Source organism: Vanellus vanellus, assembly GCF_965231255.1.
Source record: "Vanellus vanellus genome assembly, chromosome: 4".
Classification (NCBI taxonomy): domain Eukaryota; kingdom Metazoa; phylum Chordata; class Aves; order Charadriiformes; family Charadriidae; genus Vanellus; species Vanellus vanellus.
Window position 1 is genome coordinate 54,003,853 of NC_138909.1, and position 25,337 is coordinate 54,029,189.

Here is a 25,337-nt window from a genome sequence, read left to right on the forward strand (position 1 = left end):
TAAAAATGCAGAGAAAGATTCCAACAGAAGCTGGGTGAGATGATTTCTAGGATGGTAAGTTGCTATAGAAAGAACAAATATTTTGTCATGGTAAATATTTTCCAGTTAAGACAGTAAAGAGATATGATTGTCTTGCTTTTAATTAAGCTTTGTCTACTAATACGGCCATGTAGCGTGTGTACAGTTTAGCAACCTAACTGATGACTCGTGTTTATACAGTACCTTAATGCTGAATATTTATGATATTTGACTTGAAAATGGAAAAGTCATAACTTTAATACATGATTTTACAGGGGCATGACGAGTGACAAACTTGTGTTGAAATTGTGGTCCTGTTACAGATTTACAAGTCCATCTCCTTGGAATTCTGCACCTATGGATGTTTAAAGTTCAGATGCTGTCACTATGATTAGCAATGTACTAAAATTAAAGAAGTAGATTAATAATACATATTTTCTGTTTTGTTTAGGGTGCAAAATTTGGACATCCAATGGGTTTAAATCAGGCTCCTCCCCCACGTTCTTCTGTTCGAAGATCATTTGGAAGATCCAAGCGATTTAGCATTACTCGTTCTCTGGATGACCTTGAGGTAATTAACTTTCACTTAAAACTTAGAATTGAGTCCTGGAGAGGAACTTACAGTAGTTAATGCTGATTATTAATGAAGGAAAGTAAGTAATATCTGTAGTGTAAAAAAGTTACTAATCATCACATGACATTTATGTGAGGGGTATACAGATTTCAGGTATCACCTGACTTTTCAGTGTTTTCTTAATAGTTTACATTGCCAGCAATGACTACTCTTTCTGTGGAGAATTTTGACTTTATTTTACCCATCACAGCTGGTCATGTAAAGCAAAGCGATACAGTTTTGCTGATCAAAATGTTCATCATATCTTAGAAATCATTGTATCATGATATCATAAAAAATAAAATGCTCATCATACTTGTTTTTTCATTCAGCTGATGATCATTGCATTGAGAAAATTTTTTGGGGGAGTTAAATTTGTTGCTGTGGTACCTAACTTCCTAAGGAATGTAGCTTACTAACCATGGAAAAGTTTTTGAAAATACTTAAATAGGTTCTTCCTCTGTATATGTCAGCAGTTCAGAAAAGGGAATTCCTAATCAAGTTGGTGTTGGAACACCTTTCCTATGACGAAAAACTCAGGGACTTGGGTCTTTTAGTCTGGAGAAGACAAGACTGAGGGGGGATCTTATCAATGCTTATAAATACTTAAAGGGAGGGTGCCAGGGGGATGGGACCAGTCTTTTTTCAGTGGTGCTCAGTGATAGGACAAGAGGTAACGTGCACAAACTTGAACATAGGAAGTTCCGTCTTAACATGAGGAGGAACTTCTTTACTTTGAGGGTGGCAGAGCACTGGCACAGGCTGCCCAGAGAGGTGGTGGAGTCTCCCACTCTGGAGACATTCAAAAACCGCCTGGACGCTATCCTGTGCAACTTGCTGTAGGTGACCCTGCTCTGGCAGGGGGGGTTGGACTAGATGATCTCCAGAGGTCCCTTCCAACCCTGGCCATTCTGTGATTCTGTGCTGGTCATTGGTTATGGGGACTTTGGGTATTTCTGAGTGTAACTTAATAATGCTGTTTCACATCTGGTGTAACATCAGCTGATGCCTCGACCTCAGTGGCCAAACCTTCTTGATTTTGGTGAAAACAAGGAATGAAAAGCCATCTAAATTTAAAAAGATGGTCCCCCTGCTCTGCTGAGAGCCTCCCTCAGCCAGCTGTAGGAATACGGCTTCTTTATATCTTTTCTTCTAATGTCCTGCCTCAGGAAAACCTGACCCATAGAGATTTTTCCCTTACCCCTTTATCATACTTATCTGGAAGAAGGTTTGTGGCTGGGGAGAAACAAAAATATGTGCAAAGCCATAGGAACCATGTAATACATATTATACAGCTCTTTAGTATGGGAGGGAATGTGGCACATTGATTCCTCTAGATGGGAAGGAGGTGTTTAAAAAGCGTTAGAGATGGGAGGAGGAAAGAAGGAGATATTCTGAGTTTCTTGCCATGGGAAAATGTAGGAAGAATGGCATTGCACTGACTCTGAACCAAAGGAGAGGGGAGCTCAGTGCACTGGACTTTTAGGGAACAGAATATATGGAAGGACCTTCTGGCGTGCTTAGGGAATGCAGGTAGGAACTGTCATTACTTGTTTCTCAGATGCTTTAAAGGGCGTTTTTCATTGTGGTCTATTTCTATCTTGTTGTCTGAAGCTTTTAAGTGTCTTGCCTTTTTTTTTTTTTCTAGTCATGGAAAATACTTTTTAATTTCTTTTCACTCGTAACATTAATACAGTAAGTGAATAACTTTAAAAAACAGAGGAAGATCCTCTGGATCCTAGAAACTATCTAGCTACATCTTTCTCCATTAGAAAATGGTGATTCTTCTAAATTAAAAAGCTTGCTACTATATATTACCAGTTTTGACGGAATTTCTGGTCACAGTAAGAGACAATCCGCTCAGAATATTATCTAAGAGCCTAGTGCTAGTAATTCGCGTGCAATAGGAAAAACATGGTTCACACCACATTTTTCCAGGTTGAAATTTCATAGAGATTTATGTGCACATCTCACATTTTGAGAGTGTTTTAAACACCAAGGATATAATTTAATTTCTTTTGTAGGAGCTGTTTTACATTGCATAAATATTCATGAAAATAGGGATTTGATACTTAATTTTTGTTAATTTCAGAAAGATGTCATAGTCACTGGCCTAAAAAGTCCATTTTTCTCTCATTATGACTTAGTTGGTATTCATTAGTGTATATAAATTGAGTGGCACCAACAGGGGGGATTGAGAGGCTGTCTGTGTTACCCAATGTCCTAATTGTTAAAGCTGTTACTTTGGGTGGGGAAATGTATATTCTAGGTCACGGTATGAATTGGACAAAGAAACAATCTGTATTAAAGTCTGTATTTGGATGGATGCCCTGACTACATGTAGCTATTTGGGTGTGGATGGCTCTCTGTCAATTGCTTCTTTTCACTTTTAAATTTCCTTTTTTTTTTTTTTTTTTTTTTTTTTCCATCTGCACGGCATTAGAGAATGATATCCTAGCCACCAGGAGAAAAAACAACCCAGAGAAGAATTTCAAAGAAGTAAGATAGTGTTGAGGTGTTTCAATTTTGGTTCTAACTTCAATGTTGCTACTGCAGCAATTTTCCCAAGTACTGTTACACTAAGTGTAGTAGAACACAATATTGTTAGTATGTTTAGATTATTTCAGGCCATCTATTTAGAGTTACTGGAAGAGGAAATAACAATACCAGGAAATTCCTTGTGACTCCACCTTTGGAATAATGATCATGGACATGTTATATAGGCTACTCGGTTGCTTTTGTGTTCTTTCCAGTTATCTTAGCGGAATGGATAAGGTACTAACCCAAACATGAAATTTGAAAATGAATATGCTTCACTGAGCTTGAGGGTTTGATTCCTGCTGGCATCCAACTTAGTGATCTAAATTGAGCTGTATAAGTAGGTTCCATGGAGTTTCTTTTTATGGGCATATGCTGAACACTGTTCATTAGCTTATGGGTCTGAAGAAAGTTGTATTTGGAGTTTTTGTGAAAGTATGAACTTGTTCCCCTTGTCTTTTGGAGCTGTAGTGTGCGACATACCTGCTGTCGGTTTTGCTGTCTTCTGCCATAAGGTGGCGTGATTTCTTTACAGTTTCTTTTTAAATCTATCCAAGCATAAGCCATATTTTATATATATTATTTTAATAAATAAAAACAAAGATTGCAAGATAATACGTCACCTTTTCTTTAAAATTGGTAGATTAAGGCTGGCTATACATGCACAGACAGTATTGTTAAAGGTTAGAATTAGCTGTAATATACTTGCCCCTCTTTAAGCATTTTCCTTTTACCTGCAGAAGCTGTATTATACACAGAAAAAAACAGACAAGTTTGAAGGATTAACCTCTAGATGCTGTTTTTACTAATAGAACCCATATACAACATTATTTTAAATCTGCAGGGATCAAAATAGGATGAGAGTGCAAAATTAATGGATGCAGTTGTACTAAGACTATTGTATGGGAAATGTCTCACAAAACGCAAAATACACAGTTTTATTTCTGAACTGTGGAAATTGTGCTTAGTCATACCAGGGATGAATATGAATATTTGGTAAGTTGGAACTGAATTCAGAAAATTAGTGTGTCTAGTATATACCTTAATTATGTTATTTTCACAAGAAATGTACTTAGAACTTTTTCTTTATTAAATTGCAAGATATCTGTTTTTATTAAGAACAGACAGATTCCTATTTTGTATGTAGTAATAAATTTTCCTATGGGAATCATTTGTTGTTACGAAATAGTATCCATTAACAACCATATTAAAATTCTGTGATTTCCACCAATTTTACTTTATAGCATGTTTGGTGGTTCATATTTGCAAGGTGTAGCTTAAGCTAAATAGAACTTGCCATGATTTAGGATTTTTTAATACTGGGACTAATTAGAGAGGATGACCATATCTTTCTTCCTACTTTTCTTCCCTGTAGGTAAGTGCCACTACTCTCATCCTTTTGCATGATTCTGTCCTGGCAAAGACATTGTTTATAGATTTATAGACACATTAAAGGTGACTCTGTGAGACTGCAGAGGCTTAACACTGCCTTTGTTAAAAATTACGATAAACAGAATAATCCTTTTATTCATCAACAGTTTTGGAACCAGATTCTTTAATACTTTCAACTGTAGCTCATTCCACTCACATCTTAATTTTTCTTGAGGTCTGTAGAAACGGGGGAGCCTTGCAGTATGCCCTTGAAGTCAACAAATTTACATTCCTCCTCGCCAAGGAGAACATTCAAAGCTGTTGTGTTTCCTGAAAATCATTGTGGCAGTTGTACTTTTGGTATTTCTGTGTGGTTAAAAATGGGTCAGAATAGTACCAAGAGAGACATATCTTAGACAAACAAGTGTCAAGCTCTTTGAGTATCGTTAAATAATCTTTTAATGTAGAGATGTTTTTAAAATTAAAGACTATTTAATTTTTTTAAGTAAATATCAGGACAAAAAAGATGGCTGTTGCTGCTTTTCTTCTTGTCCTCATCCTGTTTTGAAAACCTTAAAGCTATATCCTATATGAAAAAGAACATTTGTTGGATCAAATTTCTAGAGTTTAGTAATTTTTCAAAGTTGTAATGTATCATATATTCCTTTTAAAAATCAGTGTGAGGAATTTTGTTAGAATGTTCTATCTTAATTATAACCATTAATAATGTGGTATTATTAGCCGTTATTATAGATAATAACGCTTGATTTTTTTTTTTTTTTTTTCTGTTTTGTTAATTCCACTGAAGCAACTTTTTTGCATTTCATCTGCTAATTAAAAGCATACAACACATCTCTTTGGTATGAGGTTTTTATACTAATGAATGACATGTCTCTGCTGGATATTAGCTTTGGCATCTGTGGGTGGCAAAAAACCCTAAATGCTCATTTGACTTAATAATGAGTTTTTAAGTGGGTACCTGTCTTTGTTTCACTTATTGAAATAATCAGACAAAGCTTACACAGGGAGATAATAGCTTATATTAGACCAACTAGTATATTAGGAAAATCATACAAGAAGAGCTAAACATACCCCAAACTTTTCCCACCCTGTCAGTTGATTTAATAAAAAGTATTAACTCTCCCTGCAGAGCTTGCTTCACTAAAGTTCTTAGATCATCACCACGGCCACAATGCCACTGCTATGGCTAGTATAATTATGTGATTGAAATCAAGAGGCCTCTTCATTCTCAGCTTATGATTGTGAATTTAAAATTTCAAAAGAGTGTATATTTTTGCCTTAGGTTTCACCAATTTGTTTTAAGCTATGATAACTTGCCATGGGCTGCCAGTATACACAGGTTCCACCGTGTAGTACCCTTAAATATTGCATCTCTTGTATGTATTTTGTCCTAATTTTTATCTAAGATGTAACTGACCGATTGACAGTTTTGCTGTCTGCTTTCATGAAGGTGGAGAAAAGGCCAATTGTGAAATAAAACTGCATGCAAGAATAAAATCTCCATTTCTATATGTAAAAGGTAGTTCTGTATTTTTAGCATGTTAATAAGAGAGTTCTTAAAGGGCCACTCCTGTGTCATATGCATATATTCTGAAGGCCGAATGCTAACACAGTCCAGCCCCTAACACAGCTGTTTTGGAAGCCTCATGGATCTGTGACCACAGCCAAGGTTCTTTGTTTCTCTCTTCCCTTTACTAGAACCTGCCCGGTGTGACTTGGTGGAGTAGCAGGGACTGACAGATCCCGTTTCTTGGAGTGTGCCACCAGGGGTCAGCTTTTAAAACTGTGCAAAGCGTAAGATGTATGTTTAGTGATTTTTACAGTCACTTGCTGTAATAGCCCAGACCCTCTTGTTGAGCTGTAATATATAGCTTTAAATAGTTTAAGTTAGCCATGACATTGATTTCTTTACTTTGAATTGCTGTAGCGTATGTTGTTGTGGAGCTGATCCATAAGGCTTTGAAAACATGCAGAGGTTTCTGCCAGGCATTCTTCTGCTCTGTTCAGACCTTTGACTGTTACAGTCCTGGCTGGAGTTGTTTACCTGCTGTGCTGCTTAGTGGCTGCACACCTCTGCTGGTAAATGAACACTGCCAGGACACCGGGGCAGGCAGGGGGTTGCAGTGTTTGTACTGTCATGTTGTTAGAGTTGTCATTTATGTGGCTTCATCCTCGGCCAACTAGTGCATCTTCTCAAATGCTTTTGGACGTGGTTTAGAGGTTAGCCCTAATAGCTAACATCACTGTGCTCAGCAGGCAGTTTGGATGCAACCAACTTCATTGATAGGAGGTTGGGAGGGCTTGGTGGTATGATAGTAGGCAGAAAGCACCAGCTGTCTTTGGAACTACGCAGTAGCTTATGGCGCTATTTATTTGACTAGTACAGATATACAGAATATGTCTGTAGGTTACTGTCATCTTGTTCTGGATGATGCCTATGGTGACCCTTAGGTATTTTTTTTTTTTTTTTTCTGACGTCATTCTTAGTGTGCCTTAAAGATTTCCAAGAGCATATTTTTTTTCGCGTTTTGTCCTCTAGACTGCTCTGTTAAGAATTTCAAACTTTTTTCTGTGTATTCTAGAGGATCTTCTTCAGGATTTTACTTTGGCATGTGTGATCTTATCTCAGGTACTTTAGTTATATCCATTGTTACTACCACAAGGAGGACAACATCATGCTGACAGTATACATTTATTTATTTTTTCCACAGATTGTGCACTGGCCATTAAGCTTAAGTCTTTGCTGGTATTTTATACTGTACCATAATTTTATAAAGATTACCAATATATGCTCTAAGTTTTCCTAACACTTATAGACTTTATCATGGAAAGTTCTTATGTTCTTCATACTGTTTTTTAAAGTATCAAAGATGGCTTGCTCAACAGATGAGGACAGTTGTGTGTAACCTCTTGTTTGTCATGAATTGGAGATACTTATTTCTAGATACAATCCAGATTCTTAAACCATGAGATTTTTTTCCAGACACTGAGAATAATGGGAATTTTTTGTTTCTGTTCTTGCAAATTGGTAAAGTGACCATACTTTTGTAATTTCACTGTTTACTCTTTTCTACTGCTTTTGGGTTATTTTCTTTACTTCAGATTCTGAGAAATTTGCTATGTAAATTTGCATGTAAAAAGCTGAGTAGTCAGAGAATGTGCTGAGAGTTGGAGCTGGATCTCATCTCTACTTCCTTTGTGAGGTGCATATGGCAGTGCTTATCATGGCACTGCTCATCCCATACTTTGGTGCCCAAGAAGAAACCAACAGTGTTGCCTAGGATGGATTCCATAGGGAATTCGGTCTCCATATGTGCAAAGACAGTTGGCACTGTATGGAGAAATTTCTCTCCAGGAAGCAATCACTACATTGTCTGACCCTGCCACTTAAGTGCTGTCCAAGCCTTATTGCCTCTGGGCTTGGCTCTCCAACACAAGCCAATTTCTGTCACAGATCCAGAGGCACAGTATATTCTTTCAGGGACTAGATGAGGACTTGTAGTCTGCTGAAGTCCTCAGGCAGCGGGCCTTACTTTTTGTCAGTAGACAGTTCTGCTGTTGTTAAGATGTGTAATTAAATAGACACAGGTGAATTCCTAAGCTGTCAACATCTCTGATGCAGTCACCTTTGTGGAAGTACAAGTATCAGCCATAGTGAACAAGGTAAGGTAACTACCTCAAGCTACAAAGGGGTCATATCCCTTAGTTCAGTAATATAAGGTATAGGACCTTCATTTTGGGTCTATTCCTTTGGTTCTGGTTTCTTTGCGTAGTGACAAAACAGTGCTTACTGGATTGGGACTCTTGGTAGGCAGGCAGGCAGGCAACCAACCAACCTCTCAGGGGTGTCTTTCTGCATAACCTTTGGTACCTAGTGTTCTTTTAAAATCGGGCTTGCTCTCTTTGAACTAAACCTCTTTGCTTTCCTGGGTCTAATTCATGAGGCACGTTAACCCCCTGACACTAAGGCAGAGTAATAGCTTACAGCGCTGGGGTCTGTTATTGAAACCCACAATTACTGGCTGCTTAAGGCTGGCCCTTGCTTCAGTTTCTTATGTTATGTCTTATGAGCAGCTTTTAAGGCTCCTCCCAAGAAGGTGAGCAGTGAGGTGAAGTTACTCAAGGTAATAAGGACAAGAGCAGTCCTTGAAGATGAGAGCAGGCTGCTTTTGTAAGACTAAACGACTGGACAATGAAATGGCAGGTGAAAATGTATGCAGAGGAATGTAAAGCAATGCAAATGAGGCAAAATAGTCCTAGCTTCATATATCAAATGATATAGATATACGTCGCTGAGCTGACTGTTTCCTCTTAGAAGTGAGGTCTTCGAGTTATAAGAGACAGTTGTGTGAAAACATCAGCTCAATACAGTACAATGAAACAAAATCTTATGTTATGAATTATTAGGGAAGGAATAGAGGAAGAAAACCAGATAAACATTTTATACATCTATAATTTGCCCACACCTTGAATGTTATGTTCCCGTCTCTTTATTTCAAAAAGGTTATGATGTACGAGACGTGGAAAAGGTTCACAAAGGCGTAAGAAGAGTACAAAATCATGGGTGGCATAGCAAAAGTAGTTGGGATTGACTGCTCAGTGTCTCCTTCGGGACAAGAAGTCAGCACCATTAATTAAAGGTAGCTGGAGCCAGGAGCAAAACAAACAGAACGCGATTTTTCATGCAGGAGGTAAGTCGGTCTGTGGGACACCTCACCACTGAGTGCTGTGGATGCAAGAAATTTGCATGTCCTGGGGGGAAAGTGGACAAGTATTTGGAAAAGAAAGCCACTGGGGATTATTAAGGAGACAGGCAACACCAGGTTCAGGAAATCTCCTGAACTAAAAGTACCTGGAGTCTGGGAGAATGTAATCAGGGAAATGTCCTGTATGTTGCCCTGTGCTACTTGTCAGTAGACATCCATACGTGGCCACTGCTGGAAACGTAATACTAGGTTTGATAAACCTGTGTTTTGAACTGATTCTTGTGTTCTTAGACTCAAGGATGGACATTGCTTCTGTTGACTGTGGGATTATGGATTGTACTGTTGGCACAGGAAGCTGCGTTACCTTTCACTTGGTGTAAACTTGTTTGTAAAGCCAAGGCCATACTGGCCATAGTATCTCCTATAGCACAGTGTAACTGCCGTGGGCCCTGGGAGCATTTACGCTTTGTACTACAGCTGTCTGACGGAGAGGGCGCCTGCAGCTTTGCTGGGTAGAGCTGCTGCTGCAAAACAGATTGCCCCGTAATTCTGGGTGGGAACGAGGAACTGGGTGACTGGTTTCATGCCTCTGTGTTCCTGCCCTCCCTCGGCTGCTCTTCCTGTTACCTGGTATGCCGTTTTGTCGTGTCACATGCTAATGGGGGTGAGGAGGGATTTTTGCTCTGTGAGATCTGGTTAATGTTAGGGAATGAATTAAGGCCTTATTGAATGAACTGAACTGGTATTTCTAGAGTGTAATCACAGAATACATACGGCACAAATGATACCTCTGTAGCTATCTGGGAATTGTTTCTGACCCTGTCGCCATGCTTAGACTGCTGATATTTTGGCTAAGAATTGGTACCATTTAATTTTCATTGTTTCATGGATTTATCAGTCCATTGAAGTTTAAAAAATAAAAAGAGGAATCACCTGTGGAGCTTCTACTAGATCAGCTACTGCTTTTTATTCAATATTAAATGCTCAAAACATTGAATCAATTTAAAAACATTTTATCTTTTTTTTTTTTTACTGTGTATTTAAAAATATGCAGTAAAAATCCATCCTCCATTTCACTCTCGACTGAGGAACTGCAGAAGGATGGTAATTAAGCACTACTTGTTGGGCAGAAAGTGTGTGCATTTCTTTCTGAAAATACACAGATATTGCTGGTCTGTCTGCAGGGTGTGGTATTGAAAATTATGAGAATCGTGTTTCACTTGGAACGTGATCCTTGTAGATGCCAATGCCCTGCTTACTCAAAAGAACACAGAGCGTTTTGGTAGGATGAGATAGGTTGCATAATACGCATACATGTGATTGTATCATACTGAGACATGTACCTACATGCCAGAAACTGAAATAAATTTGCTGTGAGTCTTAAAAATTTTAACACTTTTTTTTTAAAAAGTATTTTTAGGTTATATTTTAAGTCTTTTTTACAGGGATTGGGGGCCTAGTTCATTCTAGTAACACACTCATCAAAGGGGAATGTACTAAAAAAGAGAACACTTTGGAGGAGAAAACAGTGTTGACTCAATGCTTAAACAAGTTTGGACAAACGTTTAAGACGGAGTCCTGTAGGCCCTTAACGAATGCGTTTTACATTAGCAGATTCCTCAGCAGCATGCTGTTGTCTTACAGCAGCTTTATTGTTACACAGGACCTGCCTAAACAACATTTTAAAAGCTGCCTGTTCCTTTTGATGAGAAGATACAGAACCAGTATTGAGGGCGGAGAATGTGCTGGGGAGGGAGGAGAATGGGAGAGGTGTTGATAGGGCAACAGACAGAGAAGCCTCATTTTTTTACTGGACTCTGGAAGAAGTAAATATGTGTTCAGAAAGAGCGTAATAATAAAGTTGAAGGGACTGTTTCTTAACAATGAGCTATTAAACTATTTATACATGGAGAAAACTTTTACTGATAGTCAAGTGTCTGTAAGTATAAAGTTTTGTTTGTCTAAAGCGAACAGAAAACAGGAATATGGTTTAATGAGTAACCTTCCAAACTAAGAAATCTTGCAGTGAAATATGATAAATAATGCTTCTAAGGATTCAATGAGGTTTTAAAGAGACAAAGTTCGTAAGTATAAGTATTTAAGTTGACTTTCTATATAAGCTCTATTATGAAATTAAGAATACACCATTTTAATAGACATGTTTTAAATCTCTAGCATTGTATTGTTTTTAAAATGTGGAGTGAGTTTAGTAGATATACAGATGCTTCTCTAATTAAGTTTTTTATAAATTTTTAACTTAATTTTCACTAAACTTGCATGTGTTTCTGTAAAGCAAGAATGTCATGTTAAAGTTAAAAGTTACCTTCCAATTGTTACAGCGTTTTTTAAGGTGTGCAGCTAAAGTGATTTTTTTTCTTCCAGCTGGATTTTTATCTGATAAAACAGAATCCAGATTTATTAAAATAACTGAAAATAAATGAAAAGTGTTTATCGAATACAAAATTTCTGGCGTGTAGAGACTTCAAACGTGTTTTAGCTTCTTGTTGCTCAGAAAACATGTATTTTGTAAGTAAAGGTCCTAGCTGTATTATGAAATTTTGACATTATAGTCTTATTCTTTATGTCTATATATCTCAGAGTATAATTGTTTTTAATGCTAAAAGTATAGCAGCACAACTATTAGGTTTTTTTAAATGAAAAAGGAAAGAAACAATTGCAAGGCTTAGGAAGATATATATGCATAGTTTACTTAAAAATTAGTAGTTTTCATGCTCAGTTTTATATTGATTTCCTCAAAATCTGTTGATTCTTAGAGGCTCCATCTCCAGTAGTAGGAAATTCAGAAGCGGCTTAATGTGTTTCAGTGACCAGTCACTTAATCATATCCTCCTTAATACGTAATTGAATTTTAATTTTTTACTGGGCTACAAGTCATCTTCCATCTGGATGTACAAGTTATGCTGTTTCTGCATGTTTTTATTAGTGGTGAGAATTCGGTCGTCTTAAGATGTTGATCAACAGAAGGAAAAAAATAGTAATTATTTCACAAACATTTGTGAAAAAGTGTATTTTTTATTACCAGTTTACAGTCCAGCTTTACAGAAGTATTTTTATAAGTTTACAATACTGCCTTTAAAAACAAATATTTGTTTTTAGAGTAGATTTCTGGATGGTAAATATTCCTGAACTGAACCCTTTAAAATGTGTACATCAGTCTCAGACGTGCAGGCAGACAGCAGGGGGCACTCGGAACAACAGTTTGCATCCAGTCGCTTTACTTCACTGAATTTATTGTATGGGAAGTCTTGGTATTTAACAAGGCAGTTTGTGTTTCAGTTATTTATACACGAACAAATTCCAAATAGTCTGGCTTGAAAATATTTTTTTGTTACTAGCGCCTTGGAATAGGAAGGACTTTTATCTTTGAAATTGATAGAGAGAAACTACGATGTTGTAAATATGAGAATCTTCCCTCTTTTAATCAGTAGCACGTATGGGGTCTGTCTGTTGTTGAGTAGCTGTCAAATCACTGACAAAAATATATCTGGGCGGATTATAGAAAATTTGGAGAATTGGGAAAAAAAGCATTTTATTTTATAGCAAAGTTTTCTTAATTTGTGTGTAGGTTTTTCGATACTCTTGCTTTTTATTTCAGTAACTAGGGTCAGTGAGCTAAATCATACTCTTAACAGATTTTTTTTTTTTTTTATCCTCTGGCTTTCATGCAAGTAGTTGTTACTTTCTTTAATATGAGATAAAAAAAGAAATGCTGAGAGAAGAATTGATGAGATTTAAGATTCTTGATGGTGCATTCTGCCAATGTCAAATTTACTTTGGGAATTTGTGCCCAGGAGCTGGCCCAGGGGATTGCCTTTTTCTAGTTGCCTGGTGTTCTTTGTGTGTGTTTTCTTCTTTTAGGAGTCAGGGATATATTAAATCCTATTCATCTTTTGACAAGTTAAAACTTATCCAGGCTTCCTGTCTTTCTCTTCAGCTTTTGCTGCTCTGAAAACAAATGTACAAAAGAAAATATGAGCAGGAAGTAGAGGGAGGCTAGAAGGGAAAAATGGATCAACCATATCTGGGGTCTCTACCCCTTCCCACAGTTTAGCTTCTAAGCAGATGGATGTGGGTTTACAACTGTCGTCTTTGGTATATCTGAATAAGGTTTTTAAAGCTGTTGTGTCATATTTTAACACTTTCCATTAATAGCTAGGCAAATTAACATTCCTTCTGCTTTTGACCTTTGAACTTTGAGTTGCCTGCCTGGTTTGCAAATATGGTACACAAAATCACAAGATTTTGGATCTGGCAGCTGCTGAAAGAACCTGTGAAAATGTAGAGGGATATGAATATTTGAAAGGGTTTTCAGAGTCACGTGACATTTCATAGCCATTATCATTAACTGGTACTGTTTAATTGGTAGAGCTTATTTGCAGTGCTAGCAGAGTCACTGTATGGAAAAAATGTGGACGTGCAATGCTTAGTTCAATGAAATAAAATCAACAACTCTAAAGGGCTGTTTAAAGTAAGGGATTATTAGGTTTATAACACCAAGTATGAGTGCATAGAATGTATAAAACATTGCCCACACACAGTGTTTGTAGCAATGTTCACTATGGTTGGGCCAGTGAACTGCTAGTCTTGCAGCTACATCCCATTGCATGCAAGGTTATTTTTCTCCTAGTCATTCTTGTGTTCTTGTGGGTGACATCGCTGGGTAACCTGTCAAAACTCTGCTAGTATATGTGATCTTTTTAGGTGATTCCGTGAGGACTTGGGTTGATCGTTCAGTAAACACTCTTGATAGAAGTCCCTTTTTGTATTGCCCCGAAGGGGTGTTCACAGGAAAGTTATCTAGGCATTTCTGATCTGTTTGTGCTTTTTACTTACCCAAGGTAAGGATTATTATGCACTGGTCAGCTGCATATTTGTAGTAGTGGTGGTGGTTGGTTAAGATATTGACAGTGAAAATACATTCTGCATCCCACTTGGTTTAGTGTCAAGCAAAATGCATTATTTAAACAGCTCTGGCATTTTTTTCTTTATAACATTATAGATTTTTAATACGTTTGCACACATAGTAAAACTCTTCTTCTGTGCGAGTACCATAGGGAATTTGCTTCTTAAGTCCTAAAATAACGGAGGGTGTAATTTGTAAAACACATTCCTTTCCTCTCTACCCACCCATTTGTTTCCATTGCATTTCTTCATGGTATTAAATACTTGTAGAAGACAACATTCTGAAATGCTGTGGTGTGCCTATTCAAACAAGTAATCAGTCATAAAATGAACTTCATCCATTACAGCAATTTGCTTATGTCCCTGGAATACTTGTTAAGGTATGCTTCCTCCGTTTTCATCTGCAGTTAGCTTAAAACTTCTTCTCTGATCACTCGAAGTTAAATTGAGAATATTGAGTTTTCCTGTTAACTAAGTCTCTTCATCCTAAATCCAGAAATGGGAAGATGTGCAGACTGGACTGCCTTTTGCAAGTCAATCTTGCTGTGAGCTCTTGAGTAAAGGCTCAACTTCTGTTTGCCTCACCTTCTCTCTGTATAAGTTCAGAGTAATATTTGCCTTCTTCATAGGGTTGTTTTTATATTAGGGGCTCAACCTAGGAACTGTATGGATGTGGGGGATTCTACATGCTGCATTGAACAAGGGAGAAGATTCCTCTCTCCTAAACTACTACCAGTAAGTCCACCTTGGCTTTGAGGACATCCCACTAGCATAAAAAGGCCTGCTAATCATTCCCAGTTTGCAATTCTGGTGTTTATTTTCAGCAGAAAATCATATTCTGATTGCTTAAAAATAACAGCAATTTTAGGTCCTATCGCTATTTACTTGTGAATACCAGCAAACTTCATGAAATCCTATACTTTCCATATGCAGTCTCTTGAAGAGACTGCTGTCACAGGCAAGGTAATAGCACTTCCCTCTTACATTACAAGTCTCCTATTTTGCTCTGTGTTCCTTATGCGCTGTGCGCAGAACTGCCTTGACATCAGTTGAGCACAGGCTCGGGTAGTGAGGAAGGAAGGGCAGAATATCAGTTGGCTTCTGAAATCAGAATTTTGTCTTTAGTGACAATGGGCTGCTCCTAGGTTAAACAAAATATGCCAAGTTTCCTTGTACTGCAGATTTTGACATGCAATTTATAGTGTTAACCACTGAAAAGTTAAGCAGAATAGACCGTTTGAGGTCCTACTTTATTCTGGCTTGCATTATGTAAACCTCTGAAAATAGTGGTTTACTATGTAAATGTTTCTATAACTAATGTTAGGGTGATTAACTAGTGTTTTTCTGAAAACTGTCTTGGAAATCTGGTTTATTGAATACAGGACTATCACACAATTCAACGTCATTTTGTTTTCCTGATTTGTTAGAGGAAACGTTTTAAAATACAATCAGCATGATTTATATAAAATGATCTAGCTTTTCTGTTGAGAGATAATTGAGATCTAATCTGAATCCCTGACGAACCACAGCTTCCTGCATTGGCCTGTTGCTATGGGTAACATAAAGGGAGTAAAATAGAACTTCATACGAAATGCCTTTAAAGTTTACTGGCATGTACAGGCATGGAACAGGGTTGAATTTTTAGTTTAATCTTTGAGAAGATGATGTGTTAAGGAAATGTTTTTCCCATATTAAGTGAAGATGAATTTAGGAAGAGTACTGTTAGGAAAAATAACTGCTGTTTCTTACGAAGAGCGGGTAAGTGATATGAATTATATTTAGCTAAGGGAAGGCATCGTTGCGGTGAGAAATTAAAAGAGGGTATTGTTATTGGCAAGAAATTAGCGAAGAATGTTACCAGCTTCAGAATGCTTTTTGCTTAACCTTCTAAGCTTTTTTACTTTAAAGTATTTGAGTTAAAATTCCTTTGTAAATGCAAACATTGGGTTTTATTATTAGAGAAGAGTAAAGGGAATCTTATTGTACCAACTAACATTCAGATTATGAGATGTATTTATGAACTGTGCCTAATATGTATAAAGCTAAAAAATCAGTACATTTATAATCTGTGCCTATTTTTAAATTCTGTGCAGTACATTTTGTATATGCTTTCTGTACCATTGTATCAATATTATATCTTTAGGTAAAACTGTATATATTTTGTATAAATCTTTATAAAAATAATTTTAGGGATGGATTTGGCATTTAAGGCACTGTGTTTATATGTGATAAGATTGATTTTGTTTGGGGTAAAAAGTTGAACATTTATTTCTTAAAGGAATTCCAAACGTCACAGCATTCATATGTTCATATGTTGTTTTTATAGATTCAAATATTTGACAACAAAATTTAACTTTCAGAGAGGAATGTATTCAGTAAAATTATTGCACAGTAGTTGTACTGTATTTTTTCCTTGGGAATTCTTACTTCTGTAATACTTTTGCATTAACTATTATAAATGCACTTGGTGACAGAGAATTGAAAAGACAAATTATGTAATACTCCTCCTTCAAGTGGCATTCTGAAGGGGCATCCTTTTCATAGAAATCTAAATCATTAAACTAATTGCAATAATATTTTTAACTGAGGATAAAAATAATATTACTCAAATATGTAGGTGAGAAATACATTTGAGTTTATTTATTAGAAGGGAAATCTAGCAATAATTTATAAGTAATACGGCTTTTTTTTATTTAAAATGTTAGAACGATGTTTACCATAATTTGAGATGTGATCTTTGTCCCAGAGATCGTTGGAGTTCGTGGCACTTGTACAATGTTAATGCTGTAATGCATTTAAAAGGACAAAAATGCATGTATGTAGTATAAGTCTTGGAGTAATGTGACCAAAGATCTAGGGACCCGCTCGTAATTCATACCTTGGCAAAAGAAGTTGCTTCAGGTGATTTAATAAGGAGTTTGAACAAAGCTAGATGCAAGCAGACAGTCGACTGAGTGATAGTCTTTCCCTGAGCTAAGTGACAGAATGTTTGAAAGTTGGCTATTTGTATTCAGTCAGTAAATCTTTGGTGCTTCATCTCTTAAACAACACAGGTTTCCCAGACTTCTTTTGTATATTGAAATCATATGAGAAAATCGGTTTAGAGGGTTGGTGGAGCTAGGTATGCTATTCCAAGCTGAAAGGCTTAATTAGAGGGGCTTTTGTAAAATAGTGTGTAGTGTAATATGGTACTAGGTAAATCTAACAGAAGTCTAGCAGTCTGAGAATTCTTTGGATGCAGCAAAAAGTCGATGCTTGTATTGGAAGAAAGTGTGCTTTAGAAAGGACACATAGAGAGGTCATTTTAGATCCCCTTTTCTCTGAATCTTTCTGGATGCCCAGGGAAGAAATAGATGTTTCTGTTGAATTTGTGATTTTTGACATTGTAAGGGTAGGAGAGAAGAATACTTCACTTTCCTTATAGATTTTTTATCCCTCTGCATCTCAGAAGGAGTTGGAAATATATATGTCTTTTTTGACTCAAGAAGGCACTCACTCACAGTCTATTAACACAGATGATTTCATGTTGCTTCATTTTATTGCTAAGGCCTGGCATTTCCCAGTATGTGTCACCCCTCCTGGTATCCCCATCTTTCCCTTTGTTCTTCGCAAGTATTTGAGCATGACTTTGACTTGAATGACAAATTTTGAGGTGGAGAAAAAGGACATTTTTGTATTGTGTTCCTGGGTAGTCTGTAGACATGGATTTATTTGCTCAGTGTAATGTCTGGGATCCGGGTAGGGTATTTTGGGGTTTTCTGCATCATGGTTTTATGGCAGACTTTGACAGTACTTAGTTTCCTGAGACCTGATCCATGTAAAATGGAACATGTAAAATGGCACTGAGTGGATCTTCTGGATAAGAGTTTCTGTCAACTGAAAGATGTCATCAGACTAGTTTCATGCAGTGGTGCACACATCTAGCAGGTTATAGACCATGAAAGCTAAAAGATAAGGGGTGTTTCAACCTTATGAATTATTCTCCTTTATGCCCTCTCTCCCTTTTAACCCTGTTGTTGGTTCAAGATACTATGTTGTCTGCTTCTCTACTGCAACAAAAAGTTTATGTACTCCAAAGTAGTTTTCTCCACGTTAATTATAGTAAACTAATACTCTTTTAGATTTGTTGCAAGCAAATCCTGAACACGACATCAAAAAACTTATGGGCCTTTCTGGTTTTTCCACCTAGCAAAGAGAGATGATACAAAGAGAAATTTTACATGTTTTCTCTTAATCAGAACTTTATGCTATCTAATATATGCTGAAGTGCTTGCCAGTTTACAGAGCCCTAGTACATCTTTTATGTTGTATGATAACTGGGAAGTCACTGTTCAGCTTACTGGCCCTGGCACTGGGCTTCTCACTTGGATCACAACGATCAAGATCTTGCCCTGAAGTCTAGGGAGCAGAGTTGCATCTTCCACCTTTGTGGGGTGTGTGTGTCTGTATCCCTCAGCTGCTAATCCAGCTAGATGAGCCAGCAGAGTTCCCACAAAGAGATATACTGGAAGACGTTTTAGTTGCCCTAAACTAGATGTATTTTGTAAATTTTGGTAGTTTGTTACCATCAAAGTCCTGGCATATACCATGGGCTTTTTCCTAGACCAGTTTGGAAGTCAGAGTAATTTGAAGAACTAATTTTCAGTTCTTATCTGGTTGTGAAAGATTTGAGGGTTGAATATAATTAGATTTTATCTGTGGGTGATAGTTCGTATGTACATTTACAAAATGAATACGTGTATGTCCTGTCATTTGGAATGACATACTTACTTTTTTTTTTTTTTTTTTAAATCTTCACTTTAGCCCTAACTGGCACAGGGTTATACCCTATCCTTCCTCATCTTTCAGAATGGTTACACACGCGAACTGTTCAATTTTATAGCTTTTCAATACATGTGTTTTCTAATAGGTAGTTCTTAATAAGTATGTGGTAAGTGTTAAATTTCATGAAATAATCAAACTTTGTCTGTATAGTAGATCAAATTTTGTCTTGAAGAGCCTCCAGTGGTGGTAAGTGTGAGTGCTGAAGAATGAAAAACAGCCCCAAACATATAGTGAATTTTAAAAATGAGATCATCATAGTATTTAAAAAAATCTGGTCTTGCAACTTACACCTTTGAACAAATCTAGACAAGTTTCAGCTGAACAGTTTAGAAAAGAAACTGCTTTGTCTAAATGTGGACAGCATGCAGTTTCTGACAGGTTTATATTAAGATTTCTAAGTACTCATGAACATGTTTTGAACATATTATTGTAAATTCTTACACAATATTTATAAGCTTTAGTTTGTAGCTGGTTTTGTTGAATTAAGTAGATTTATTTCAGTTACATAAATGAATTTAATGAATTATTCTTAAATTGTATTTTGTCATCTACAGAAGTAAACTGATAACACTTGGAACATGCTGGGTAGTTTTAGTGACACTGCAATGTAAAAAAATGCCATATAGTTAGAATATACCAAAACCAAAGGGAAATTTGAAATACCCTAATAACACAGAAATAGGTGGTTGATATTTGGATAAGAAATTCTGTTCTTCCTGGGGGTGATTTTTTTTTTTTAATGTTTAAACATAGTAACAATCACTAAGGCCTTGCTTAGAGAGATTTTAAGATGTTGATACATGTAATGTAACATGCATTAGCTAAAGCATTTAAAATAAACACACAAAACCAACCCATAGTGAGTAGAAAGCTCACTGCATTAATTTATGCTAAATGGATTGAGGTAAAATGGTATCTCATTGTCCATAGAACTTAATTAAGTAGTACGATTACTGTAATGTTTGAGCTTTTCTGTGAAATCACACAACTTTTCCTTTAAAATTATATTTTACAATATTTAACTTCCCAGTTTTTGAAAAGTAGTGTAAATATTCTTTTTACTGTCATAAGAATCCTATTCATTTTACTTTGATACCTTTCAAAAACATGGAGAATTGTACTTGGTGTTTGAATCTACATTCATGCAAGCTGCCAAAGTAAATGACCGTTCCTAAAATGTATATATTTTGAAAGTATTTTTATTTTTTCTGTCTACTGTGTAAACTGATACTGTTACTTTGATTCATCCTTTTCTTCTTTCTTTGAGAAATGACATTGAAATTTTTTATTCATCAGCTGTTTTGTACAGTACATGCGTAAGAAATAAGAAGCAATCATATTTATAAAACGGGGTTCAGTAATGTAAATTAAATTTTCTAAATTACAAGCATGAATTAAGATACAGCTTCTGAATGCATAACATGCCTGCTAGACTTATGTGCAAAATTGAAGTAGAAAAGATGTCCTCAGCCTCACTGAAGAACTGTACCCAAAACAGTAGTAATTTTTTGCTATCTGAAACATTGCTGTTAAAAAATGGAAGAGGCCTGGATATGCGTTTGATAATATTATTATGCTTCACAGATTCAGAAGCATTTCTTTTTGTGTAGTTAAACTAAGAAGGGCCATAATGTTTTTGATCTTCTCCATGAAAGATGTAGTTGTGTTTATCTGAACTAGCACCAGAGAAATGATGTCAGTAGGGACCAGTTTAGACTTTGAAAGTTCCAAAACACTCATATTAAAAACTAGATCAGATCCTCTGCTGCTGATGTGAATAGTGAAGCCACAACAGTTAATGACAAGTGATGTTCCTCAGACAGTGTTAACAGCAGTATGAAATACTGTGGTGAAATGCAAAAGAAAAGAGAAGGAAGGAAGATATTATTCATTTAAGGATTACTAAAGGTTTTTGTGGATTTTGAAGGGGAGGGGGACTGTTTGTTGCCAAGGCTGGAAAATGCAGACAAACTATGGAGAAATAGCTTTTCTCTTGAGTTGTGTATATATGTATGGTTTTTTCTTTTGTGTGTGTTCCATCTTGGAAATGTTGTAGATACATAGGTCCACCAACTCTGGCTTTTTAAAGAGCAGTACAAAATAAAAGCGTTGCTTTTTAACTATTTAAAAAGTTATTTAAATGTTCAAGGACACTTTAAATGACCAAGAAAAGATTCCCCAAATTAAAATAATATTTTTTTTAATAGCCATTAAAAATCAATACAAATTTCAATCTAAAAATCAGCTGCCCTTCTAGTTTTTCACTCAGTTGCGTGTCCAGGTGCAAGCTCAGGAGTATGCGTTTGGGAAATGGTTACCTACTTGTTTTTACAGAAATGCCTTGGGGTAATTTGTGATCAAAGTGAGAAGTTTAGCACATAAACGTCAATATTTCACTAGAAGACCAATTGTCCTTGTAAATTTGATGTAAAATACTTGTAGAGATGGTGAGGAGTTCTTACCTAGCTTATTGGAAACACTCTCAAGATCCTTTTGGCTCTGTGGAAGTCAGAAGTGATCGGCAGGGGATGTTTTCAGAGTTATCTGGCAAAATACCAAATTTTAATTTTGATTCCACGTATGTCTAGATATTGCAGTAAAATAAAGTATATGAGGTATTGTTTTCATTTTAAGTCCTTTTCAGGTCAGTATTAAGGTACCTGCTTTCTCACATATACCAACCAGTTAGCTCTATTCGTCTAAGAAGGACTGTTGTAGCTACTCACAGCAGGAAGTACTTCGTCCAGTAAATATTGTGGGATCAAGTGCCAGGACAGTGGTTAAAAGGCCTGGGGTGGATTTCACGGTGGGGAGGAAACACCTGTGAGAAAGTAACAGCTGGTTTCTTTTAGATTTTCCTCTCTCATGTTACCTGTTGTTAATAAAATGGTAAAAGTAGCTAACACTTCAATATTATGTGAAGCTCAGAGATTTCTAATACCATGAAACTTAAGTAACACATATTTTTCTCTTTCTTATTGCAGTCAGCAACTGTTTCTGATGGAGGTAAGCTGAAGCTTGTTTTTACTCTTATAATGAAAAAGAATCAATTTTCCACATTAAGCAATATAATATATGGTAAATAAGGTGATATATTACAAGACGTGAGTCCAAAGTGGTGCAGAACTCTGTGACTTCTTTGGGAACTGTGCCAATGAAAATATTGCAGGATTATGTTCACATACTTTCACTGATTTATTTGCATAATTTTTTTGGTAGTACCTCTCTCCACCTCTCTCTCTATGGACGTTTTTATTATAACTAGTCGTCTTCATTCCTAATAATAAAGAGGCAGAGCTGGTAGAATTTCATATAATTGGATGGTAGATGAAGTCTTGTTCTCTGCTTTATTGTCCTTTACATATCCTGTTTGCTTTTGAAGAGAGATGCTTTAGCTCCTAAGTTGCAAGCTGTGTTGGTGCATTTGTTGAGGTTGAATTTTCTTTACAGCGCGAGGCACTTTGAGAAGGGGGTAAGTCATTTGATATTTGTAAAATCCCAGCATGGAGCTTTTGCTGTTCTGGACTACTTCGAAGTAAACTTGTCTTTGTCACCTAAGCTTCCTTGTTTTGATTTTTAACATGGCTTTCATGTTTTAAAGGACGTCCACTCTTTGTTAAACATTAGATGATTTCCCTGAACCTTTGAAGTTAATTGAAACAATTTAAGTATGCTTCCTTAATGGAATAAAGGAATTTGTATAGTTTAGAGTATACAAGAGATGGCTTTTCTCACTTGTCTTGCTTGCCAGGAGTTGGTTCACTTGGTCCTGCAAAGAAACTCACTTACATAAATATTATTACTTTTGCTATTCTTTGACAATAGTACAAGAAAATTTTATTTAATAAAAACAGGACAAATTATGTTGCTCTAATTAGTGCAGTGAAATTGAAGAAATATTTTGAATAGTAAGGATAATTTTTTATATTATATACAAATGTAAATGCAAAATTAGCAATACTGTTCACAAAACTCCATTTTGTCCTAATTTCTGATTCCTTGCAAAACTAAAACTACAGTTGAGAGAAACGTTACTGTTTTGGTCCTTTTGATAGAGCCATTTTCCAATGGCTGGCTGGCTGACTTTATCAGGTATTTTCCTTCTCTACTGCTGACACAGTCTACTGCTGTAACAGTACTTCTGTCTAGATGAGAAGATAAACTCTATATTGTATCTGCCTTGTCTGCAAAGTGACAAAAGAAGGAAACAGAAAAAAATGGTGTCTGTTCTGCTTTCTGTTTCTAAAATGCAGCCTATGCTTTTGTGGGAAAAGTATGTATTTTTTCTCCAGATGCTACCTGTTTGATATAAAAATCAAGATGAAGCACAGACTGACTTTGTGTAAGTAGTTGAATTAGGTTCCAGGTGCTGAGGGGCAAAAAAAAAGATTTTTTTTTTTTTTTTTTTTTTTTTAAGCTAAAATGGAATGTACTTGTGCCTTGTCTCCACAAGGTTTCTTGTTCCATGTTAATGAAAATTATTTTACTTCTGTTGCTTATCCAAACTTGGAGATCCCTAGGATATTACTCATTGATAGTAATTTTAAGCTCTTTATGCTTCCAGCTGAAAGTTTATTTTAAAGATCTCGCTTATTTTCAGTTCTTCCAATATGACTTCTGTATTTCATTCAAATTCCATAGCTGTATCTATATCTCTATCTATATAGGTTTGTGAAGTCATGAAATCTAAGGGAAGTGTTGGTTGCAGAGGTGAAAGAACAGACAATAAGTTACATGCATTTTTCTGCTGAGTTGTATGACGTATTTTTTCAGCTAATGCTGAAGATTTAACATGGACTCTCTTCATTGTTATATGCTACTTTAGAAGGGGGGGTGTAACTTGTGTAAAAAGCGGTAGTTGAACTACACTAAGTAATATTGAATCAGTGTTTAAATACCTAGAAAGCCGATTGGAAAATAAGAACCAGACACTGTAACCAGAAAAAGTGAAATGAAATAAAATCCTAATTCATTTTGTTTAGAGCTACATTCAGTAAAAAGCTCTGATTCATGTCTGAATTAGATTTTCAGGCTTTCACTTTTATTGAATATGTCACAGCACTGAAATTTTTCCAGTCTTCTCTAATTTCACTAATTTGTTAATAGATCCACAGATTTACACGTTTGAGGGCATGTCTAGGTGCTACCAGTGTAGCCATTAGTATAGCAGTGCATACCTCCCTCCCTAGACTAAATCTTAATAATAGTATTTGTACATACAAATAAATACTGTAAGTACTGTTGTTAAGCTTTCATCTGGGAAGGGAAACTTATGCGTAAAAAGTAATTATTAGGTGTTTTTATATATCCCTTCAGTATAATAGGAGGCATGACAGCTCTTTGTACATCTTCTTTCCAAGGTCAATGAAGCCTCATGTCATACAGCTTTTACTACATTAGAGCCAGCCACTGGAAACCAACTATACCCTTTGTTGCATTTATTTTATATGGTAACTCAGCTTGTGCAAGGCTGGGATGTTCTTATTAGCCAAAACTCTGCACTTGAGCTTTGCAAGATAGGTAACATGTAAAAGATAAAGGTACTTGAGTTAGTGTTTTTTACAGAGATGCTGACCAGTAGCAGCTCTTAACTGTAATTGATTTGCTTGATGAATTGCAGACAATCAGAATGCAAACTGTAATAATGCTTAGATGCAAGATCACTGCTATAGATCAATTAATCTGCAGTACCTATGCTCTAGGAATGCCAGAAACCATTTTATGTCGCTACAGCGACCTGCAGTTAGCAGATTTCTACTTCCCATCTCGGAAACTGTCCATTCCTGCTGACTGTGGGAATAGTGAGGATGTGTACATAGCACACAGGCTGCGGCGGATGTTTTGAGCACTGTGCTGTCTCAATCATCACAGGGATGATCAATAGTCCCCAGCTAATGTCTGACTTTGTCTATTGATACTGAGATGGCACTTTACAAAGGGAAAACTTTAAGGTCAAAGGACATCGAATAGAGGGACATCATTAATCTCCCTGACAGGTGAGGTGAGGTATCTGAGCTATTGAGAAAGTCTAAGACAGTTCTTACCTGCTATTCTCTACAGAGATCAGTTCCACAAAGCTGAAGTCTATTATTTCCAAATACTTCAGCACAACAGATACTATATGCGTGATTTTTCCTAAGGTACTACTTTGCTGTAGTTTCTGCTGATTTTTGGGTTTGGTGTTCATCACCTGGAAAGAATTTTCATAAGGAAAAGCATTCTTAAAGAATTTTTTGAAAGGAAACTGCTGTTTACAATAATAAATAATGTAAAACTGTATTTTAAAAATTAACTAAAGAAGATAGAGCAAAAAATCCACAATG

General features: G+C 36.2%; 1 protein-coding gene across 3 annotated transcripts in view; it reads left to right on the forward strand.

Moving 5' to 3' along the window:
* The window catches only part of RGS12 (regulator of G protein signaling 12), a gene marked incomplete at its 3' end in the record, with an annotated part of 83,144 nt that overhangs the window by 18,493 nt on the left and 39,314 nt on the right, over positions 1-25,337 (forward strand). For all 3 annotated transcript variants that reach the window (XM_082482289.1, XM_082482290.1, XM_082482291.1), the window contains exons 2-3: positions 470-589; positions 21,999-22,020. In XM_082482289.1, the coding sequence (XP_082338415.1) occupies positions 470-589; positions 21,999-22,020 (142 nt within the window). The remainder of the gene's footprint in view (positions 1-469; positions 590-21,998; positions 22,021-25,337) is intronic.